Source organism: Pempheris klunzingeri, chromosome 9, assembly GCF_042242105.1.
Source record: "Pempheris klunzingeri isolate RE-2024b chromosome 9, fPemKlu1.hap1, whole genome shotgun sequence".
In the NCBI taxonomy this organism is placed as follows: Eukaryota; Metazoa; Chordata; class Actinopteri; order Acropomatiformes; family Pempheridae; genus Pempheris; species Pempheris klunzingeri.
In genome coordinates this window covers 8,546,369-8,567,505 of record NC_092020.1, presented here as the reverse complement: position 1 = coordinate 8,567,505, position 21,137 = coordinate 8,546,369, and the positions used below count along the sequence as shown (strand labels likewise).

The following is a 21,137-nucleotide window of genomic DNA, read 5'->3' as shown; positions in this document are numbered from 1 at the left end:
GGTCTCCTCGCATGAGTTAAAGCAGCACAGGTCTAGTGAACTTCCAAGAGCCCGTTAGAAACATCTGATCACCAGTCGGGCAAATCCATTTTTCCCATGATTCACTGGAACACTTATCAGTAATAACTGTTTCCCGCACAGCCAATCAAATGTCCCGCTGAAGTCTCCTTCTCACCCAACTTAAAGCACCAAAACGCACGTCCCGTCCTGTCCTGCAGCTTGTCGAGCCAGTTTTCATCCACCAGGGAAAAGTGCACTGCTAATGTCACCAGTGCACACTCCGAAACACGTTTTCTGTGAAGTCGGCACAAATGAGCGAAGACGCACCGATCCTAGGGCCTCGGGGCAGTTGCTGCTTTGCCAGGCTGGATTAGCGGCCACGCAAACGTCCAGTAGGGACAAGCGCCTCACGGTTCCTGTTTACAACAACATTCATTTGTGTTCATTTTCTACAGTTTGTGCTCGTGCTCCGTCTTCCAACTAGCAATGGCCACCGAGACTCACGGGAACTTTAGGATTTAGACTAATTAAGCAAAAAAAAAAAAAAAAAAAACTAAAGGTATGTCGAATATTTTTCAAAGAAACAAAACCGAAACGCTTCGAATCAACCACAACGTTGCACTATACACGCTGTTCTATTGAAGCCTTTGTTGTGTGATGATGAATGCTGAGTTATTACTTCACGAAAAAAGGCTTCCGTTGCAGGTTTTCTCTGGGTGACATCCTTGGAGGGCTTTCAGCTTTTCCTGTCTGCCGCTCTATAAGCTATGTGCCTCTCGCTGCCGAGCCACCGCGGTGTCTGTATGCTTATGAAGGTGGATTTAAGTGATCCATCATCAAGAGATATAATAAATAAGACTTTAATAATGAATAAATAAATCTGAAGGCAGTTTGCAGTGGTACGAGTGGCGCCCATGTGATGTACGCACAAGTGATGAAATTCCTTTTGTCATAAACATCAAAAACCGAACGCGTCCTCATACTCAGCGTTCGCTGCAAGCACAGTTGGAATTGAATTGAGTGAAATACAAGAAGTTCAGAGGGATTTCAGTTTTAAAACATCAAATTTTTTTTTCTCACCACTTATTCACTGTCAGACTGCCAAATGAGAAATGCTATTTGTTGCAACAACAACAACAACAAAAAAAAATGGATGTTATTATTTTTGTTTTTTTCAACTCATACTTCTAATGTAATTAAGTTGTGTCTGGGTTTATCAAGTCAGTCGCTTTGCTGTGTTCTTTCCATGTCTAATAAGTCTGTAGTGAGCCGGTCCGTTAAAATGGTGTAGGAGCAGATGGCAGGTGAACTATTTACACTCCCTGTCGTTAAAGTGTCATTATTCTCACTTTATTCAGGAGAAAGAACGCTTTTGACCCCAGAGCAGGATGAGATTTTGGAGTTAGCGCGCTCCATGACGTGTATGAACTCATTCATCAAAAGTATGCTTCTTTTTTTTTTTTTTTTTCCTGTTGTCTTAAACTAAATGCTTTAAATGTTTGTTGCTGCTTATCAAATTGTACCAGAAGTGATTATTTCTAATAAAGTGAAGTGCCTTATCTGCCTCTCAGTGTTTGTCTCTTCTGCTTTCTTTCCATTCCATTACACACACACACGTGAAGTGCCAAGCATGCTCTCCCATCCGTCCGATTTACTACATTCCTTACAAAAAAAAAACAACTTGGAAACATTTCATGGTTGATCATAAAATGCACCGTAATGACATGTTATGGTTACATGCTATCTTTTAACTTACAATTCAGTTCATCCTTTACGCTCAAGCTAGCTCCTCCACCTCCTGATCCAGCTGAACGGGCCGTCACACAGTCCCTTCCGGCCCGTGCTGTGTTTAGTGAAACCGTGATGTTTCCTGAGATGGTTATCGGATCATAAAAACCACACAGCGTGGCAATCCTAGACGTAAAGTATTGTGCTGGCTTTGATGCAGTCGTCGGTGATGTCACAGCTGATACAGTTTAAAGGTCCCATATTATGCAAAATGCACTTTTTATTGTTTTTTGTGTCCTTGGTGTGCCTACAGACCGCCAAACTCTGAGAAAAGACCATCTCCTCTCTTATTCCTGCTCCACCTGTCAGTAAATGCCATTTAAATTTGGCTCAAATCAAATCAGCAGTTGTGTTAAATCCTCCAGCCCCTCACCAGGCTCACCAAGATGTTGATGGCAAGAGCAAGGCAGCAGATTGTTCTGTTCTTCTAACTGTTGACTGTTGAGACGGAGGCTGACAGCCGCTACAGCAGCCATGTGTGAGAAAAATGTGTTTCCTGAACATCAAACCATGTAAACCTGTTCTAATATCACCTCCAAACACAAATGGGACCTTTGAGACATTTTTCTGAGTGCCATGCTATCACCCCTCCATCTGTCAGGGCCCACTTTTAGTCTACATTTGCAGCAATGCATTCAATTATTCCTAACTGCCTGTGGAGGTGTGGGCTGGTCTTGAGCTGAGCTGCAACTATTGCACTGCACTATTCTCCTGCAACTCTCCCTGTTGCAGCTGAGCTCAAAACCAGCCCACACCTCCACACTGCCTGAATATAATTTAAATGTGTGAGTTAGGTGTCTGTGATGTTTATTTCTGCTGTAAACTTGGGAATATTAACATGGAGCTCTATGGGGAGATAGTTGCTGCGTTCAGTCTGGATTGTTCTGTGTGTTCACATCAAGTGGCAAAACCTGCAGCTCCTTGGGCCTCCAAGTGTCGTTTCCATGTTTGACCTTTGGGGGGCAGTCATGTTCCTTAGAGTGTGAAGCAGCAAAAAATAAAAAATAAACAAATGAAGAAGACGCAACCCGGAAAACAAGACAAGATGGCGGAGTGTGAAAACATCAACGATGGTGGACAGCCATCAAATTCTGACGCAGAACCTCCTAAATTATCCGACATGCTAGACCGTGGGTGGAAGATATTTGAGGAGGTAGACAGTACAAACGAAGCGCTTGGCTCCAACAGTGTCCAGGTGAGGGTGAAGCGCGGGATGAACCTGCTGGAGGAAGCGTCCGCTATGGTGGCTCAGCTCGACCTGTTCAGTCGCAACGAAGAGCTGGAAGAAATCGCCACGGCGGACCTGAGATACCTGCTGCTGCCCGCTCTCTTAGGAGCCCTGAGCATGAAGCAGACCGGCCGAGACAGGCGGCTGGAGATCGTCCAAACAGCCCGGGTCTACTTCATGGATTTCCTGAGGAGGTGTAAAGAGTACAACGTGTCTCGGTTTCAACTGCCAAAGTCCAGCGATGAAAACACGAGTCCCGACGAAGCGCCGGCTAACGGATACTCTACAGCCAAGGTGAGCTGAGTGAGACTGTGGGAAGTGTGGGAAGGTTCAAATAAACCATTCGGTCATTAGCAAGTACATAGATATGTTAATATGAGAGACCCTTCGCAGTAACCAGTAGCATTAAATACATTACACAGTTAGCATAGATGCTACAGCGACCGTCAATGTGCACTGTAATAACAGATGGACAAATGAAACATAGATACAAGTAGTATTCATGCAAATAAAGAAAGTAGGCCCTTCTAAGCAGGTGCATATAAAAAAGGCACATAAGATGAATGTAGCCATAAGGTCAAAGATATATCTCACTGTTACAGTACAGTTACCTCAGCAGGTTCAGTCCACTGATGTGCACACACACACACACACACACACACACACACACACACAGAGTGGGGATGAGTTTGGTGCCCACTGGTAGGAATATAAGTGTTTGTTAACCAGCCACGGAAGAGGAGGGAGATGATGTTCAGGATGCCTACCAACTCAGACAGCATCCTCCTCCCTGTCACCACCTCCAGGGAGTGCAGCCTAACACCTCCTCCAACCTCTCAGCTGGCCTTCTAACCGGCTTAGTGTCTCTCGCCCTCCCGCCCCGTCCCCGGCACACACCAGCATAACAGACCAGCTGGCCACATTAGCCAGTCTGACCCCTGGACCACTGATTCCTCATCTCAACTTTTATTGTGAAGGACACGCAGAAAGTCTTCAGATCACACAAGCATTGCTTTATGTGCATGTGAATGACGCGCCTCCATTTCCTCCCACCGATATATAAATATCCTGCACACAGGCGCTGCCATATTGTGGTGGCGACATCATTTTGAGCCAGAGCCAGAATTGATGCCCCACACATAAACCTGCCAGACTTAGTCGTGGGTTAGGATTAGCTGTCAGTAATGATGTCACTACCCCCTTTTTTTTTTTTAGCATCAAATAACGAGATAACTGAACAGAAACATGAACCTGTCAACACAGAAACCACCTTTGGGGAAAAATGGTCAGATGTGTATTTCTTTTATTTGGCCCATGTTCTCAATCAGTGTCACTCAGAGTCTAGTTTGAAAGTGAAGTTGGTAATGATTTAAACAGTGACGTGTGCTTGCTGTTCCAGCCCGCCTCCTCCTCGTCAGACCTGGTTTCCATGGCAGCACAGAGACAAGCCAAGATCGAGCGGTACCGTCAGAAGAAGGAGATGGAGGCCAGGCTGGCAGATGTTCGCAAAGCCATGGACAGCGGACAGGCCGACGATGAAGTCAGAAGAGATTTTTACCTTCTGAATGTCCGGAGATGGATCACTCTGTGTCTGGAGGACATAGAGAGCATCGACCAGGAGGTAGAGATACTAAAGAGGATGGATGGTCTGAAGCAGGGTGGTGCCAAGCAGCCGGCTCAGCCAGTCAGGCCCCCCATGAAGCCCTTCATCCTCACCAAGGACGCTGTACAGGTGAGACGGTGTGGAAACGGTGTCATCAGTAAGAAGTTTGTGCGTCTGAGCGCTAACAAGTCAACTGTAGGACGTCCTGCTAAGTTTGTGTCTTTGTCACACAAAGAAAATCGAAGGGAAATTGGAAATTCAAAGGCCTGAAAAAATATAATGTAGAGATTGTATCATGCGAACAATAACTACAACACCACCACATCTGGAGTTTTTGACCTCCCAATCAAAAAGAACAATTGATAAACATCATTTTTTCAGTACATGTACTAATACCCCACTTTGAAAATACTCCAATACAAGTAAATGTTCTGCATTTTAAACCTTAGCAGGTAAAGGTATGTACGTTTTATAGCAAAATTCACTTAAAGTGCTCATAATGCAGTAAAATGGTGAACCTCATCAGCATCACTGGAGAACACCATACCTAACAGAACAAGGGCCTACTAACACTGACGGTGACTGTGAGTAGATGTTCTTCAGTAAAAGCCAACATGGTCGCATGCCATTTTGGCTGGCAAAACAGAACAAAGGTTAGCACACCCCACATTTTAAGATTTATCTCTATACCTCGTTCCCATGTAAAGTGAAAAAGCTTTAGCAAGACAAGAAACAGTAAGCACCCCCTGGGATTTTTTGTAAATGAGCTGTGGTGAGCTCATGTTTGCTATGATGCTAGCACAAGAACCTAACGTTAACTACCTGTCCAACAAAGAGTCCACCTTAACAGTGATGCCCCAAGGATCATACAGGATAGTTCACAGGCAAAACAAGGTTGTAGTTTCTTTCATATGGTGTCAACAGCGTGTGATAGATGGGTTGTGTTTGCTTCATCGACAGGCTCGGGTGTTTGGAGCTGGTTACCCCAGCCTTCCCACCATGACAGTAGACGACTGGTATGAACAGCACAGGAAACACGGACGCCTGCCTGACCAGGGGATACCCGGGAAGGTCGTCGTCGAGGAGGACGCTGACGCAAAGGAGATGGAAGAAGAAAAAAAAGAGGAGAACATCGAAAACGATGACGAGGAATCTCTGCTGAAAGCCAGAGGCTGGGATGACTGGAAAGACACTCATCGGAGAGGTTATGGAAACCGCCAAAACATGGGCTAACTGATCCCCAGGCAGACCTGTCTTCAGCTCCATCATCGGTCCAGGAAATGGACGTTCTTCACAATTCGGATCCTTAAAACTCTTTGTACGAGAAGGTCACCAAACCAAGCAACGCCACAGCATCACTAACAGTCCAGTCGGGCTCACTGGTTTACCTGCAGATAGTCACTACAACTGATTTTACATTTCCTGTCATCACTCTATGTTGGATTCAACAGTCCTCTGCGGTGTAATGTTTGTGAGCGAGTCTGTAAAACTCTATGATTTAGCTGGAGCCCAGCAACGATGCCAATGTTTCTGCTTTGTAGTATGTATTACCCCAACACTGTCAATGGAAAATAAAGATGCCGATCAAACCGTGGAGCCAGACAGTCGGTGTGTACAGAACATGCTAAGAACATCCACAGATCGCTACAGAGAACCGCTGGCCTCCACACACCTCAACCTGAATGACCTCAACCTTTGGAAATGTAAACAATGGTTTAACAATCACCTGAAATCCTAACACACACACACACACATACCCCCCCACACACACTAACATATGGCTCTGCTAACAAGCCGCCATCTAACAGTAAAGTGTGGTTTCAAAGTGAGCCCATGGTTAGCTAGTGACCACTAATCACGTTTGATCGGATAAATGGATTTTATTTCACTGTTCCTACATTCAGATCGCGTGAAAGCACAATCTGATTTGTCAAGATACAGTGACGATCAATTTACGTAGCTGTCTTTGGGGAAAATCTAGTATGTGCCGTACAAGATCGAACCTTTGGATCACTGCTTTTTTTTTTTAAATTTCTGCATCTCCCACTTGGCAACACTATAAGGAAACTAAATATCCAGTAAATACAGACCTAAACCAGGGAACAGACCTGAAGGAGAGGATGTGGAGGGACCTGGTCCCTGACAGCACTGAGCTGTGTCACATGACTTCTCTTTCTGACAGGTCAAAGTCATTCATCTCATAGCTAACAGCACCACTGTTTGCTTCAGACACACAACAAGAGGACATAAAGAACAGGCAGTCCTCAGGCGCCTGCTGACTTTTCCAGTACAGGTAATGCTTCCGGGTGGTGTCGGTGATTAAGATGTGGAGTTTGAGTTGATTATGTGAGAGCTGAGACATATGATCTAAGAGGACATTAATGTGATCTAAAAGGGTCACTGGGCTGTCAGAAGCTACTGATAAAAGCCACACTATGACCTAATATAATATATATAAATATAATAAGACCTCTTACACCAGCGAGTAGACGTGTGTTCGGGACAGGTTTCTTTTGAATGTTGTGACCGGAAGTCCCTCCGCACTTTTTCACAGAAGGACACACGGTGCCAGCAGCAACAGCATCAGCAGCAGCTTGACGAATAATGAGCGGGTGTCAGCCAGTCGCCCTCTGAGGACCTCTGAGGATAACGTTAGCTGCTAACCTTAGCCAACAAGTCCACGAGGATAGCAGCCGTCCATGTAACGTGACAGTCTGAGGTAACGTTATTGTTTTCCTGTCTGTTTGTACCTACGGCGTCCGTTGCGTTAACTGTCGGCAATGAATGATCCAGGCTAAGTTAGCTAGCTTACTTAGCTAAGTTGAACTTTGGACAGCAGGAAAATATTCGTACAGTCTGGTGTCTGCTCTGCTGTCATAGACGTTCAGTTTCCCACACACCACATAATATATGCATAATATACCGTTAGTGACTGTTAGAAGAGTTTACTCGTTACCCTTTTACACTATCTTATCTTTGCCGTTATCAGCTAGCTAGCGATGTGCTGCTGTAAGTTCAGCAGCCACTATATATATATAAATATATATATGTGTATATGTATATATAGCTCAGTGCATCATTCATAATGTCATTGCTTCTGAATGTTTCCACTAAACTAAAGCCCCACTCTGACTGTGTCCGTGGAAAGGGCGAGAAATGTCACATTTCAGTGGGCGCCTCTCTTCTAGTCGTTACGGTGAATGTTCGGCACCAGAAGCACGGCTGAAGTTTGACCTCACGTGACAGCAGAGCGGTCAGCGTGACGTGACCTGCGCCATGTTTCCAGTGGGCTCATTTATCCACAGGCACAACTGCTGTTATACAACTGTTTCTTTTGGCAGGCTGAAGCTCGCAGTGGGCTCCAAAATCTGCTTGTGTTCCTGCCTATCCTCAAACAGAAGTGAACTTTATTCCAGATGCACAATTGGAACAAAGGAAATGTTAAATCACTTGTGCCGAAACAGTGTGTTCACGTCCAGCTCCACAGCATTTATTCTCAATGGTTTGCTGAAATGGATTCCTACTGAAAATGTCCAAGACTGTAGTCACATTTTAATAATTTAATATCAAAGCACTTTTCCAAAAATGGCTCTATCTATTCTGCTCTCACATTAAGATGAGGGCTGGTGTCTGTGAGGTGACTCCACATGCCTGCCGCCTTCATCTAAATGGATGAAATATTAATTTTTGTCCGACTGTCACATTTACATCCTCAACGGATGCCTCAGCAACGATAAAATACTCCTTTACCATCATCAATAGGCCTTATTAGCTATTTTGTGAAAGTTAATGAGGTTGATTTATAAACTATGTATTCCGTTGCTCAATTGCATCCACTATATCTCAACAGCTTTCTTTATGGTGTATTCTGAAATAGTTCTAGTTATAATGTGTAACTTACATACATGCAGTCATTGCAGTTGATATTAACGTGCTACAAAATGTATTCGGGATGAACAGTGCAGAAAATGTTCATCATTAACAGGACAGCTGCTTATAGACAATAGAAAGATATGAAAGCTTTACTGTTTTAATCCCATCTCATGCACTTGGCTCTGATTTCCACTGATAGGGTTGGCAAACAACAGCTGCCAACCTTGCAGGAGGAGAACGGAGACTCTGACTCACTTCAGAGAGAGAGAGAGAGAGAGAGAGAGAGAGAGACTAACAGCAACTATAGCACTGACAGTAGGAATATGACTTATAATTAGCAATATGGTAACAGTGAAAAACTTGACAATAGTTAATATATGAAGAATAATAACAGGACTAATATTATAGTATTATAGTTTTCCTCATTTAAAATGACATGTGACACAACAACTATACTCCTGTTTCCTAATATCTGCATCATCACGCTGGGCACCAACAGTAGCAGGGGATTTCTCTCACTCCTGCAAATATATGTGTAACGTTAACATAAATGTTAACCGCTAACCTGCTAGTTAATAACGATAGATTTTAAGTGATAAGCACAAGCAGCGAAACATTAATACAACATAAGAAGAAGAAGGAGCACCGCCTCAGCTGACACTTTTAAACAGATCTTTAGTGCAGCTAACTACAACACAAAATCCAGCTCAGCGCTCAGGCGGCCTCTCACTGCACATTCAGACTGTGCCAAAGTAATAACTAGGACTGGAAAAGTGGTTGTCGAGACGACAGGTTCTCAGCGTCTGGTGAAAACGCTGGAGCTCTGCTGCAAAGTGCCTTCACCTGTGCATTTCAGTCGGTGCAGTGAGCCGGCCCTGTGCATGAGCGCAAGCTGCTGTTCAATAGCTCTTAACAGATGACGCTGAAAAATGTGGTCTTGTTTTGAACTGCTACAGATTTACTCCATACCCAAAATGTTATGATCCGCTATAGTTAAGCATGATATGACCATTTGTGACATCTACACTGCTGTCTTCACTGTAAGTTGTTGTAACATTTTAACAACTTTATTGAAACAGTTACAGGATACAACTAGTTTAAGACACTTGTGCAGAAATTGAGTCTGCAATTACAGACATGGCAGGAGGACCAATATCTTGTAAAGCTTGCCGTGGTTATAGGTTTAGGTTAGGTTAGGTTATAGTAAGGCATGTTAGAGATCACCTGGTGGAGATCTGCACTCGACTCCTAGTTTTTGTTTTTTTTGTTTTTTACAGTTCCATCCCAAGTTACTAAAAAGATCAGGCTGTTGTCCACTCTGTACAAAGCAGCGGTCTTACTCTGTAACAACTATAAATCTGTGGACTCACCTTGTGACTTACCAAACAAGTGAGGCAGGAGAGGCACCACTGATAAGCGGAGCAATATCAAGTATACAAGCACGTCCATTCAGCGCTCAGTTTGAGTAGGCCCATTGCCAGGAAACCTGTAAAGATATCACCTGTAAGCGTTACTTTTCTACACAACCTGATGGAGGCGTGTTTCTCTCTGTGTAGATGCCAGGTGCTGGTCCATGGGTGTGAGTAGATTGGACATATTTTACAGGAGGCTGCTTCTCAGCAAACTCTTCATTGGGGGATGGGGGAAGCCTGAAGATCTCAAGAGGTATGGAAAGCAGAGAACACAACCAAATACAGCTAGAGATATAGAGAAGCACGTGATCACACACATTCAACACATCTCAGCTGTTCTGTCCACAGTGTCTGTCACTACCTAAGGTTATGATCTTAGGGAAGACTGGCATGGATGACTGCTGAGTGACTTTGGTCAGAGCTCACTTCTGTGTTCACCCAGCGAGGCCCACATACAAGCTGTGCTTCTGTGCTGTGCTTAAGATGATATCAATAGATGGAAATGTATAAATGCCAGAATCGAAAAGGGAACCTTCAGACAACTGCTCCACCTCCTTAGACAGAGCCTCTGTTACACCACCTCATCAAGTAATGGTGGCTTACTCACTGGGTTGCTCCTGTAAGGACATTAACAGTGGTAACCGACAAATGGTCTGCTCGACAGCAGGGTAGTGTCATAGATAGACTGTGCAAGTGCCTTAAACTGCATTCTTTCCAACAGCCAGCAGGTGGCCAACACCTTCACTGGTAGGAAAAGTATTCTGATTGTATGGAAGTCCTGCTAGAGTTAAATCTTCCTCAATACAGCATGATGTTCATTTTGTGAATTATGTCCCGTTTAAAATGAAATTGACTAGAAAGCAGGGTGTGCTTTAGGGCGGGGCTACCTTTTGACCTAACCAATCAGGGGCGGGCCTCTGCAAAGTCAACATCCCAAGTTGGTAATAGCCAACTTTCAAAACCCAAGGCTTCAAAACAGCAGTCTAGAAACCAGCTTTTGAGGCATTTTTCACTACTCTCAAGTATCAAAGCACCCAGCTGTAGCTCTAAGTTGGAGCATCAGCAATACTGTGGTTTCAAAGGTGCCAGTGTTCAGAATACAAGACACATACTGTAATCGGCGATTTTGCAATGTGGGTGAATGGCAAACATGGGTATGCCAAATGAGAAATCATACATTGGCTCCTGAGGGGATGATTTGGAGCACGTCATTTCAGTTTCATCACACTATATTTTCATCACATCATTTTCTGTTGGCACTCAGTGATCAAACAGCTGGATCTGTGCAGATGTTGAACTGCTATGTTTTCGCTTGGTTGTGTTTTTCAGAATCTTTGAGTTCCGTAAAATCATTGGAGACAGAGAGAAATGCAAGTTTCTGGTGCCTAAGGATTATCCAATTTACATAAACAAGGTACTCCGCCTGGTCTCCTGTCGCTGCTCTCTCACACGCTGTAAGTATCTGTTTAGTCTTATTTTATTCTCACACACGTGCACATGCTTGTGTCTTTGTGTCCAGACAGAGGACCACGCCGACTGTCAGATTCACGATGGGTTCTTCATCTCTCCTCTGGAGCACTTTGTTCCAGGCATCCTGCCAACAGAGGCGGTCAAAGCCAGGTACAGACCATGACGTCGTCCTCTACCTCTAATACTGAACGAACAGATAAAACAGGTTTAAACACGCTCTCTAAAACACAGCGCATTATAATGAAATGTTCGCTGGTAATTTGTTTCCATTCCAGTTGTTGTTATTCCAAATCTGGTGCAGCAAATGTATTGTGCATTGTTCTCGTTAAATGGACAATAACAACATCAATCGATAACTGCAGCCATATTTCACTTTGTCAGCTGAGTTTCACGCTGTCAAATAAGTTACAAGGGATCACTCGTGATGTGTTTGTGTGCTGTCACATCCAAGTGAGTCCTCATCCAGTATGTGTTGTTGCAGGTTCCAGTTCATAGTTCCCAAGAGGTGGCAGAAGAACAGACCAGTATGTATTCACTTGGCTGGGACTGGAGACCATGTAAGGCTCTTAAGCTTTTTACCTTGCCTCAACTTAAACTTTAAGTACACCAAGGCCGAAAATGCTGGATAAGAGTGACGTGTGTGCGTGTGTGTGTGTGTGTGTGTGTGTGCGCAGTTCTTCTGGCGTCGGCGGACCCTGATGGCCAGGCCCATGATCAAGGAGGCAGGAATGGCTTCACTGCTTCTGGAGAACCCTTACTATATCCTTTTATTGTCTTTTCACAGCTGCCTTTATGCCACTGTTCTTAACGTTATGTTAACACACTTTCACTCATGAAAAGAGAATCTATATGAAAAGCTAAAAAAAAAGTCAGAAAGGAGGCCGTGACAGGACTGATGCACCGCCGTCATCCACGGCTGTGTGTAACACATCAGCAGCACATCTCAGATCAAAGGCTGCCCATTTAACAACACACACGTCCCGCTATGTACCTTTTTTAGACGGCTTTCCGTAAAGTATAAAGCAGGTGTGAACAACAGATACTGTAAAATCGGTTGGGGATTACATTCTAGTTTATTTCCGCTTGAAGGATCATTACATTATTCAGTCATATCAGGACACAACCATTCACACTCACACCTGAACTTCATCCTCTGGTCATGTGTTTGTGTCTTCTTGTAATCTTTCTGTGACGTCGCTGTCTGCTGACATTTGTTTTATTCCTTGACGGACCTTTTACATGGCTATCGTAAACCCAAAGACCAACTGTAAGTGAACGCCCCTTCACACACACTAGAGATTTGTTTGACTAATTACCAGTTAGCTGAGTGTTTATTTTCAGATATGAGTGGATCAAATAAGAAAATGTACATTGATCACAGCATGAGATAGAATGACATTTCACCTCTTCATTGTGTCGTTCAAGCACATATTCTGTTGAATCTCTGGTTAAACTGTATGGGGGCTTTCCTTTCTATATTTCAGGCGGTCCAGTCTAAAGAACGTGTCGGACCTGTTTGTAATGGGAGGGGCTTTGATCCTGGAGTCATCGGTGCTTCTCAGTTGGCTTGAGAGAGAAGGTTATTGGCCACTAGGAATGACTGGCATCTCCATGGGAGGATATGTGAGTCACCAAAGCACACATTATGCCATTTAGTTTTTTAAGCAGTTTCTAGTTTCAGGTGGTTCCAATGTAATACCTAATCCTCCCCAAAGATCATGTTTTTCATGAAGTCCCTCGTGTGTCTTTGTGTCCAGATGGCATCCCTGGCAGTGACTAACTGGCCGAAGCCCATCCCCCTGATTCCCTGTTTGTCCTGGTCCACTGCCTCTAGTGTTTTTACCACGGTGAGAGACTCTTTTTCTACTTGACATAGATCAATAAGGACACATTTGGCTATCATCTGTTAAGTGTTTTTCTTCTCTTTGCTGGTTGATGGAAGTGTATACTGCGGCTTGATCAGATACATTGTACAAGCAGCAGCCTGATTGGTTGGATTATGAAGATCACATATAAAGAACTATAAATAACAAGAACATGTTTATTGTGGTTTTACCTTGAACCTTTCCAAATATACATTTCCTGATTGACTTTTGTCTAAAAATGCTCAGTTCTAAAGTTATTAGCTATAATGATATAACTCATATTATACTACAGATTGGCTACAAGGTGGTGTGGGTAAAGTTGGTGTGCGTACTATGACAAACTAAAAGTGGCACATGGTCCTCTCATGTTCTGGTGAATTTCTGCTGCTTCATCAGAACACCATTACCAACTCCATCATGGAATGGTATGGAATATTGGGAGGAGCAATTACAGAGATCAATAACTATTTAAATGTACATACAGACATTTGAGTTTTGTTTTAAGAAAATGTGAGGCTATCCTTTAATATTAGAATGAATGAATTGAAATGCAACCCCACAGCAATGCATTCTGAAGAAATGAACTTGAACTAGTATTTTTTTTCCTTTTTATGGCTCTGTGTCTGTGTGTGTCTGTGTGTGTCTGTGTGTCTGTGTGTCTGTGTGTCTGTGTGTCTGTGTGTCTGTGTCTGTGTGTGTGTGTGTGTGTAGGGAGTGCTGAGTAAAGCAGTAAACTGGACCGAGCTGGAGAAGCAGTATGCCATTAACTCTGTGTATGAAGAGGAAATCATTAAGCTGCTGGAGTACTGTGGGGTATGTTATCTTTTTAATGTTTTTTTTTTTTTTTCATCACTCACTCATACTCACATAGTGATGGAAAATGAAAATAAGAATATTAAAAATGCTAATGCATTCGTCTACATATGGAAACTGAGTTATAAGTTGAAATATCACAATGTCACATCAGAACATTTTTCTACTGTCATCTCAAAATCAAATGACTTTTTTGGCCAAACGATCAGACCATAATGAAAGTCCTTGAGCTCAGTTGGACTCTGGTAACGTGATATATACTTACATCTGGTGAAACTTAATCAAGGAATCATGAACCAATGGTTCTACTGTGAAATTGAAACGATATCTCAGCATCTCAACCAAACCAAATGTGCACCTCCTCCTTCCCCTGCAGCCGGTCTCTTGTTCGTTCGCTCTCATTCTGTATCCACCCATTGGCTCACCGCTCTTCGCTTTTGTGCTACCGAGATCAGTAGCTCAGATGAGTCTGTTGTTGAGCAGCAGCTCTGGTTTGCTTTTGGATTCATTTCACCAGTTTTTTGGTTTCAAGTTCACGATTCATAGACTCACATGCACTAACACTCATGTGCGGCTGTCCTGACAACCGAAACAAAGGACGGAGAAGCCTTGGATTACCACACACACACAGAGGGAGTGCGAGTTCTTTCTTAAGTTGCTATTACTCTACAGTATCTTTCCATAACAAGTAGTTGTTTAAGGCTTTATTGGTGTTCTGAATGTCCTATAGAAACTTAAGGAATCTCTCCATGAATCAGAAGCACAACAAGGACTCTGCTTGAGAGCCAGTTTCCCCCTAACCAAAAACATGCATGAACACACGTGAGCATCACTGACTATATTTGATCTGTCTTTTGGTCTGTGTGTCTACATCTAACAGGCTGATTCCCTTAAGATGGATCCAGAACTTGTGCAGAATGCAGATTCTTTAGAGCATCTGCTGGGCCTCTCTGGAGATGACAGACTCCAAGCAGTCTATGGCCAGGGTGAAAAGCCTAAAGCTGGAGGGGAAGCTGGACGTGGCCTATTGATTGGAACTGAGGAGGGCAGGACTGGAGACAGATTAGACGAGTTCTTATCATCAGTGAACAACAGTGGTACAAGCTTGGACACTCGACCAAGGTAATCAATTTAAGCCAATGTCAATACAAGCTAAAGAGTGTGTTCTTTGCAGTTTTTTAAGGACAAGGCTTTAAATATCACGTTCATATTTGTGAGAGAATTATCCGTCTTTAGCCTCTACACACAGGATTTACCCTAGGTTAGTTTTGGTCAAGGCCGACTGTGAATCTTAATGTTGGGAAACATCTCTGTCTTTGGAGCACAGTTTAACTGTGTGGTTGTTTTGGGTAGTCTGGCGCCGTTCGGATAAGGAATGACACTCCAATGTCAGGGTTACCATGGTGACAGGTGATTGCTGTGCTGTGCTCCAGACATTGCAAGATAGACTGTCTGTGACTGTCTGCGACTTGGAGATCCTTACATCAACGGTCATAGTTCCTTTTTTAGATTTCAGTGAGCCAATGGACCACTCAAACCTATTTTTGGTACATATAGAATGACCACATTTGGGCATGGAGCAGTTTTGGCCGACCAAGCAGGGGTTAAAAGATCATGGGAAGCACCATTCTGTCTATGAATCCTTCGCTGGCTTCCAGTAAAATCCAGAAAATAATCCTTGTCCTCACCTAGAAGGCTCTTAATGGTCAGGCTACATCATATCTTAAAGAACTCATAGTGCTGCATTGAGCTCTCAGAATGCCAGTGGTTCCTAAAGTCCTCAAAATTAGTGCAGGAGGCTCCTTCCAGTTTGGGTTCGGGGGGCAGACACCCTCTCTACATTAGAGTAGGTTAAAACCTTCCTTTGTGATGAAGCTTATAGTTTAGGGCTGGATCAGGTCTTGGACCAGCCCCTAGTTATGCTGCTACAGGCCTAGACTGCCAGCGGACTCCCATGATGCACCCTCTCCTCCTCTTCCTCTCCATCCTGATGCTTCATGTCTCTTTAATGCCTGTTACTAACTTGGTATCTTCCCCGGAGCCTTTCTGTGCCTTTCTCATCTCTCTGGTTCCTGTGGATCCTGGTCCTGGTTCTCCTGCTGTGGTTCTCTCTCACTGTTACCATATTGCTAATTATTAGTCATATTCCTATTGTCAGTGCTATAGTTGCTGTAATCTATCTATGAGCTATCTTGGTTGTTGTTTGTTATGTCAGGCTATTTCCCCCTTTCAGTTTTATAATCCAAAAGATCTCGCGTTGACTGTTGTTGGTAGGTGGTTGCAGGGGCACTCCAGTCTCTAAACAAATTGTGTGGTGTTGCAAAACATCTTATTTGATACGTGCAACATGTGCCCCCATCTTGAAATTTATAGATTTTCACGACATTAACAATGATTCTAATTCCCGGCGTTTAAACTTCCATGTTGTGTTTGTGTGTGTGGAGGAAGATAGCTGGGGTACCACCTTTCCTCTCAAGGTCTGTTGTGCACGTCTGAATGTGAACACAGGTAATTCTGTGAACAGCAGTTGGAGAGATAAAGGAATTTTCATTTTGCATAAACTCCACAGTGTGCCTTGGTTCATTCTTGAAAGAGACTCTTGATTGAGACCAAAGTCCACCCATGCTATGAGCCCTTCACAAGGAGGACAATTATTATTTTTTTTTTGTGTGTTTTATTCGTTTGTCTGTTTTGTTGAATGTTCAGGATCCTACTGTTACTCATGGTTGCAGTGACACTTTTTCATCTGGAATCCCTCTCTGTCTTTTCTTAGAATCCTTCATGCAAACAACACACTGCATGGGAAGAGGACAAAGTCAGACAAATGCTGCCGGCCATCACTGCACAGAGAGTCTATGAGCTTCATGAAGGGAGTAATGGATGAATGTACACACATGGCCAACTTCTCAGGTAAGTTTCATGGGGCAAACACACATGTCTACGGGCAATGTTTCTCATTAATAGCCTGGCACAAGTAAGACAGAGGAAAGCACACATAAATCTTCTATAAAATAATTAAATGTAGACTAGAATAAGTTTTGTTTCTTTCATTTCTTTAATGACTGAAAGAACATGATTGTGGGCACAAGCCACCAAAATGAGGTTCCTCAGCAGGGTGTCTGGACATGGAGATAGAGTGAGGAGCTCAGACATCCAGAGGGAGCTCGGGGTAGAGCCGCTGCTCCAGGATGCCTCCCAGGCGCCTCCCTTTGGAGGTCTTCTTGGTACATCCAACTGGGAGGACACCCCAGAACTCGCTGGAGGGATTATATATCTCATCTGGCCAAGGAATCCCCCAGGAAGAGCTGGGAGTGTTGCTCGGGAAAAGAACGTTTGGAGTGCCCTGCTTAGGCTGTTGCCACTGGCTGGATTTCATACAATGGTGAAACTTCATATCGCCAGCAAATTAACATTAACTACTACGAGCAGTACACAGAGAACATGGTCACCTCACATCTCCACCCTGGTGAGGAAGCTAATAAATGATTGTATTTCTTAAGGAAAGGTGCCAAGTTACCAAGGGGCAATAGAGAGCATCTTCATTGGGATTTGCACAGCCGGGGCAACAATAGAACGACTTGTCTGCTTTAATCGAATCTTCAACATCTTCATTTTACCTGAGCTGGTGCTGGCGAGGTAACAGCAATGGAGGACAGTGAGGGTGATTCAGGTTTTCAGCAGGCCTGCAGTCAGCCTGCTGGAGGGCTGAAGGATGTTGCACGTTGGACATCCCTCATTTCTATGTAAGAAGGGGAGCCAAAGCTAAACAGCATGTTTCAAACACATTTACTGGAAGACGAAGCAGGAGAAAAAGAGAGAGAAGGGTCTTTTCTCATAGTTTGGGGTTTGCTAGACACACTGGAGACACATTTATGTTGAAAAGACTTTAAAAAGTGCATTTTGCGTAAAGTCTCCCCTCTAAATTTCGAGAAAATGTTGCAGATGATGTATGATATATATGATGTATAGACAAATAAATGGAATGTGTCCTTCCACCTATCCTAGTCCCTGTAGACACCAGTCTAATCATCGTGGTCCAGGCCAAAGAGGATGCCTACATCCCTCGTACAGGGGTCCTCAGTCTGCAGGAGATCTGGCCAGGATGTGAGGTCAGATATCTGAATGGAGGACACATCAGTGCATACCTGTTTAAACAGAATGTCTTCAGGTAAACCACTGACTCAGAGTTTCTAAAATAAGTTGCATAGCCTGTCTTTATGTCCAAACGTTTTACAGTAGACATAGAAATTCCTGAAAAGTAGGAACACTTGTGCAATCCAAGGCAGATCCACGTTGCTTGGGTTGTCCAATAAAGCCAGTCCATATGAAAATGATGATGTTGCGTTTTGTTGACACTGTGCGAGACATCTTTTGATTTAAGATCTCCTGTCTGTTGTCATTTACTTGACTTTTCGCCTGGGGAAAAAGAGCAAATTCACAGTTTCACAAACCACAGTGATTTTATGTTCACCATCCTTTCTTTGTCACGCTACGTCTCGCTGTTTTAGAATTGACTGCATGTCCGTTTCATTCGCAGACGGGCCATATATGATGCATTTGACAGATTCTGCTTGAAGTATCCCAACCTGCACTAGTCCCTGAAACAGCACCAGGACCTGTGGCCGGACACTGGAAAAAGCCTATCCACAGACCAGAAGACCTCATCGACCGAGATAGGATTTGTCTGAGCGTTCTAGGCCTTCCTTAGATAAAGGTCTGCTAAGCACAGTCACTTTGTAATTCTTTACATTTCCTACTTCTACAAAGGGAGCTGTGTACGCCCTGGCGCACCCGAGCAAATATAAAGAAGTGAAAATTGTATTATCCCGTCAGTATATGGTTGTCACAGCACTTATTCATCTAGTTTGACTTTGGTAAACTGGTTTTAACAGACAGTAGCCATGTGGCAGTGTGTGTTCTTCCTTCATTGGTTTGCTCTGTCAGGCTAGACCTGTCCATCCTGTTGTGGCTAGGAATCTTCTGCTTCTTCCCCTAACCTGGAGAAACTCTGGATAGGACGCACAGACAGTCCCTGTTTTATCATACTGATATTATATCAGTATCAGCATAATAGCAGGCTTGTCTGTGAATCATCACGTTATTAAGTTGAATTGAATTAGATTTATCCAAAGTGACTTACAGTAAGTGCATTCACCCAAATGGGAACAACACAATTGCAAGAATGAAGTGCATCAACTCCTTCATATATACTGAGCTCATATATGTCTACTTTTAGTAACAATAAATGTATTTTTTTTTTTATGGGCTCAAGCAGTTTTCTGCTGATGTCGGTATGGAGCTTGTCCCGTCATTGTGGAACCAGGACAGCAAACGGTCACGGAGCAGCCAGCAGTAGCCAGCGCGGGCTGCAGAGGAGCGGTGTAATGTGGGAGAACTTGGGTAGAACGAAGAACAGTCAGGCCGCAGAGCTCAGGTGGCACATGCAGGCAGACTAGCAAGGAGGGTGCTGCAGTAGTCTTTTTTTTTTTTTTTTTTTTTTAAATGTCCGCAGTGTACCCGTGGATGTACGGACAAATGTCGCGGGATTACTGGGAAGAAAACTGCCTAAAAAAAAGAGAGCAGCAGTACCTAAGTGCAGCTAAAGGCTTTACATGTTGTTCAGTCTTCACGTTGGTTCCCAGATATCGTAGTTAGGTTAGCGTGTCTCCATCTATCAGATGAGTAAAAACATTTCACACTGAGCTGGTCAAATGCAGTAAGAAAGGAAAAGTCAGAGACGCACTTAATAACAGAGGGATGTCGCTCCACACAGGGTGAAAATAACCCCACCCTCACCCCACCTCCCCCACAGACAGAAAACCAGTCAGCCAGTGCTTTTCATTGTTTTCTTCACTTTCTTTTGACTGTTTAAAAACTGCTGTAAAGTTTCATCCTTCGGTTAACTGTGCCATGTTCTTGTCCTTCTATTTATATAACGTTCATGTAATGTTGCCACTGACACTGAAGACCTTCGTTCTGATTCCGGCTATTTGGGGTCGACATTTCAGCAAATTCAGCAGCTTGATTTTTTTTTTTTTTTTAAATCTATATAGTTGTACAAGTTGTGTCAGGAAGCACCAAATTATATTATTCCAGCTTGATATTAAATCTATTTGTATGAGCTAAAAAAGAAAAGTTTTCTTAAGCAGGGAGCTCAGATTTTTGTAGGTTTCCACTGATTTTAAAACTTCCTGTACACTAATTAAGTGGTGCTACCGAGCCAGAAAAGTGCAGAATTTCACATCTGCAAAATGACAGTTTGTTCAGAATTAAAAGAAAACTCTGGTAAAAGTCTGTATTTTTCATCTTGTCAACAAATGCTATGTTCAGACCTGCCAACGCTGACTCTTCAGTATCTACAAACAAGTATTGTGTGCGTGTGTGTGTCTGTGTGTGCGTGTGTGTTTGTCACAGCCTGATGTCTTCTTCCTTTGTGCCATAGAGCTCCACTCTTGTCCGAACATGATTAAAAACACATCAGTGATCAACACTGTCCACTGGCTGACATGATCATTCATTTCCACGAGCACACACCTGCCCCAAATACACAGCAGAGCGCCAGATGTGGATTCATCTGCTGCTGAAAATAGAGCTCAACAAGATTCCAAGTATTGAGAGATGGACTAACACTTAGTTGGTTTTGGTCTTTTGGTGAAAAATATAGAAGACCACACAATTATTGTTTAAGGGAGGAAACTACAGGGTTATTTGTAATGATTTTATGGACCTGAAGGCGATGATACGTCGTCATGTAACAAATGTGCAAATGGAACTCAACTCCAGAGTTATTCAGCCCTGAATTTCAGTCTTCTGCAGCTAATTTGCAGTGGTGGTTTCTGTTCACTAGCAGCTTTCAATGCCAATACAAGTCATGTGATGTTAATCAGGTGCAAATGGAGGAAACCAGTTACATACAAAAGTTAATTTTTTTATCATTTTCTACATTGTAGATTAATATTGAATACATCATATCTATGAAGGAACACATGGAATTATGTAGAAAACAAAAAAGTGTTAAACAGAACATGTTTTATATTTTAGATTCTTCAAACTAGCCACCTTTTGCTTTGATGACAGCTTTGCTC

At 43.3% G+C, this 21,137-nt stretch overlaps 2 protein-coding genes across 2 annotated transcripts; both read left to right on the top strand.

The window, feature by feature from the left end:
• The first annotated feature begins 2,822 nt into the window (after positions 1–2,822).
• Positions 2,823–6,208, top strand: LOC139207244 (immunoglobulin-binding protein 1-like). The gene is made up of 3 exons (XM_070836906.1): positions 2,823–3,310; positions 4,416–4,748; positions 5,580–6,208. Exons 1-3 carry the CDS (start codon positions 2,834–2,836, stop codon positions 5,850–5,852), a joined length of 1,083 nt encoding a protein of 360 aa, XP_070693007.1. The 5' UTR covers positions 2,823–2,833; the 3' UTR covers positions 5,853–6,208.
• Positions 6,209–7,200: 992 nt separating this feature from the next.
• LOC139207475 (protein ABHD18-like) lies at positions 7,201–20,547 on the top strand. The gene is made up of 14 exons (XM_070837201.1): positions 7,201–7,338; positions 10,049–10,157; positions 11,234–11,318; positions 11,424–11,524; positions 11,856–11,931; positions 12,049–12,135; positions 12,616–12,641; positions 12,859–12,997; positions 13,132–13,221; positions 13,951–14,052; positions 14,933–15,174; positions 16,826–16,962; positions 18,058–18,220; positions 18,590–20,547. The coding sequence occupies exons 2-14, from the start codon at positions 10,066–10,068 to the stop codon at positions 18,645–18,647; spliced, it is 1,398 nt and encodes a 465-aa protein (XP_070693302.1). The 5' UTR covers positions 7,201–7,338; positions 10,049–10,065; the 3' UTR covers positions 18,648–20,547.
• Positions 20,548–21,137: the final 590 nt, after the last annotated feature.

What these genes read in the sequence shown, in the direction of transcription:
- LOC139207475 (XM_070837201.1), top strand. Translation starts at nt 10,066, where the DNA reads ATGGGTGTGAGTAGATTGGACATATTTTACAGGAGGCTGCTTCTCAGC. An exon ending in ATCCAATTTACATAAACAAG is followed by an intron (nt 11,319 to 11,423) that starts GTACTCCGCCTG and finishes CTTTGTGTCCAG; the next exon opens with ACAGAGGACCACGCCGACTG. An exon ending in AGCTGCTGGAGTACTGTGGG is followed by an intron (nt 14,053 to 14,932) that starts GTATGTTATCTT and finishes TACATCTAACAG; the next exon opens with GCTGATTCCCTTAAGATGGA.
- LOC139207244 (XM_070836906.1), top strand. Translation starts at nt 2,834, where the DNA reads ATGGCGGAGTGTGAAAACATCAACGATGGTGGACAGCCATCAAATTCT. An exon ending in ACGGATACTCTACAGCCAAG is followed by an intron (nt 3,311 to 4,415) that starts GTGAGCTGAGTG and finishes TTGCTGTTCCAG; the next exon opens with CCCGCCTCCTCCTCGTCAGA. An exon ending in TCACCAAGGACGCTGTACAG is followed by an intron (nt 4,749 to 5,579) that starts GTGAGACGGTGT and finishes CTTCATCGACAG; the next exon opens with GCTCGGGTGTTTGGAGCTGG.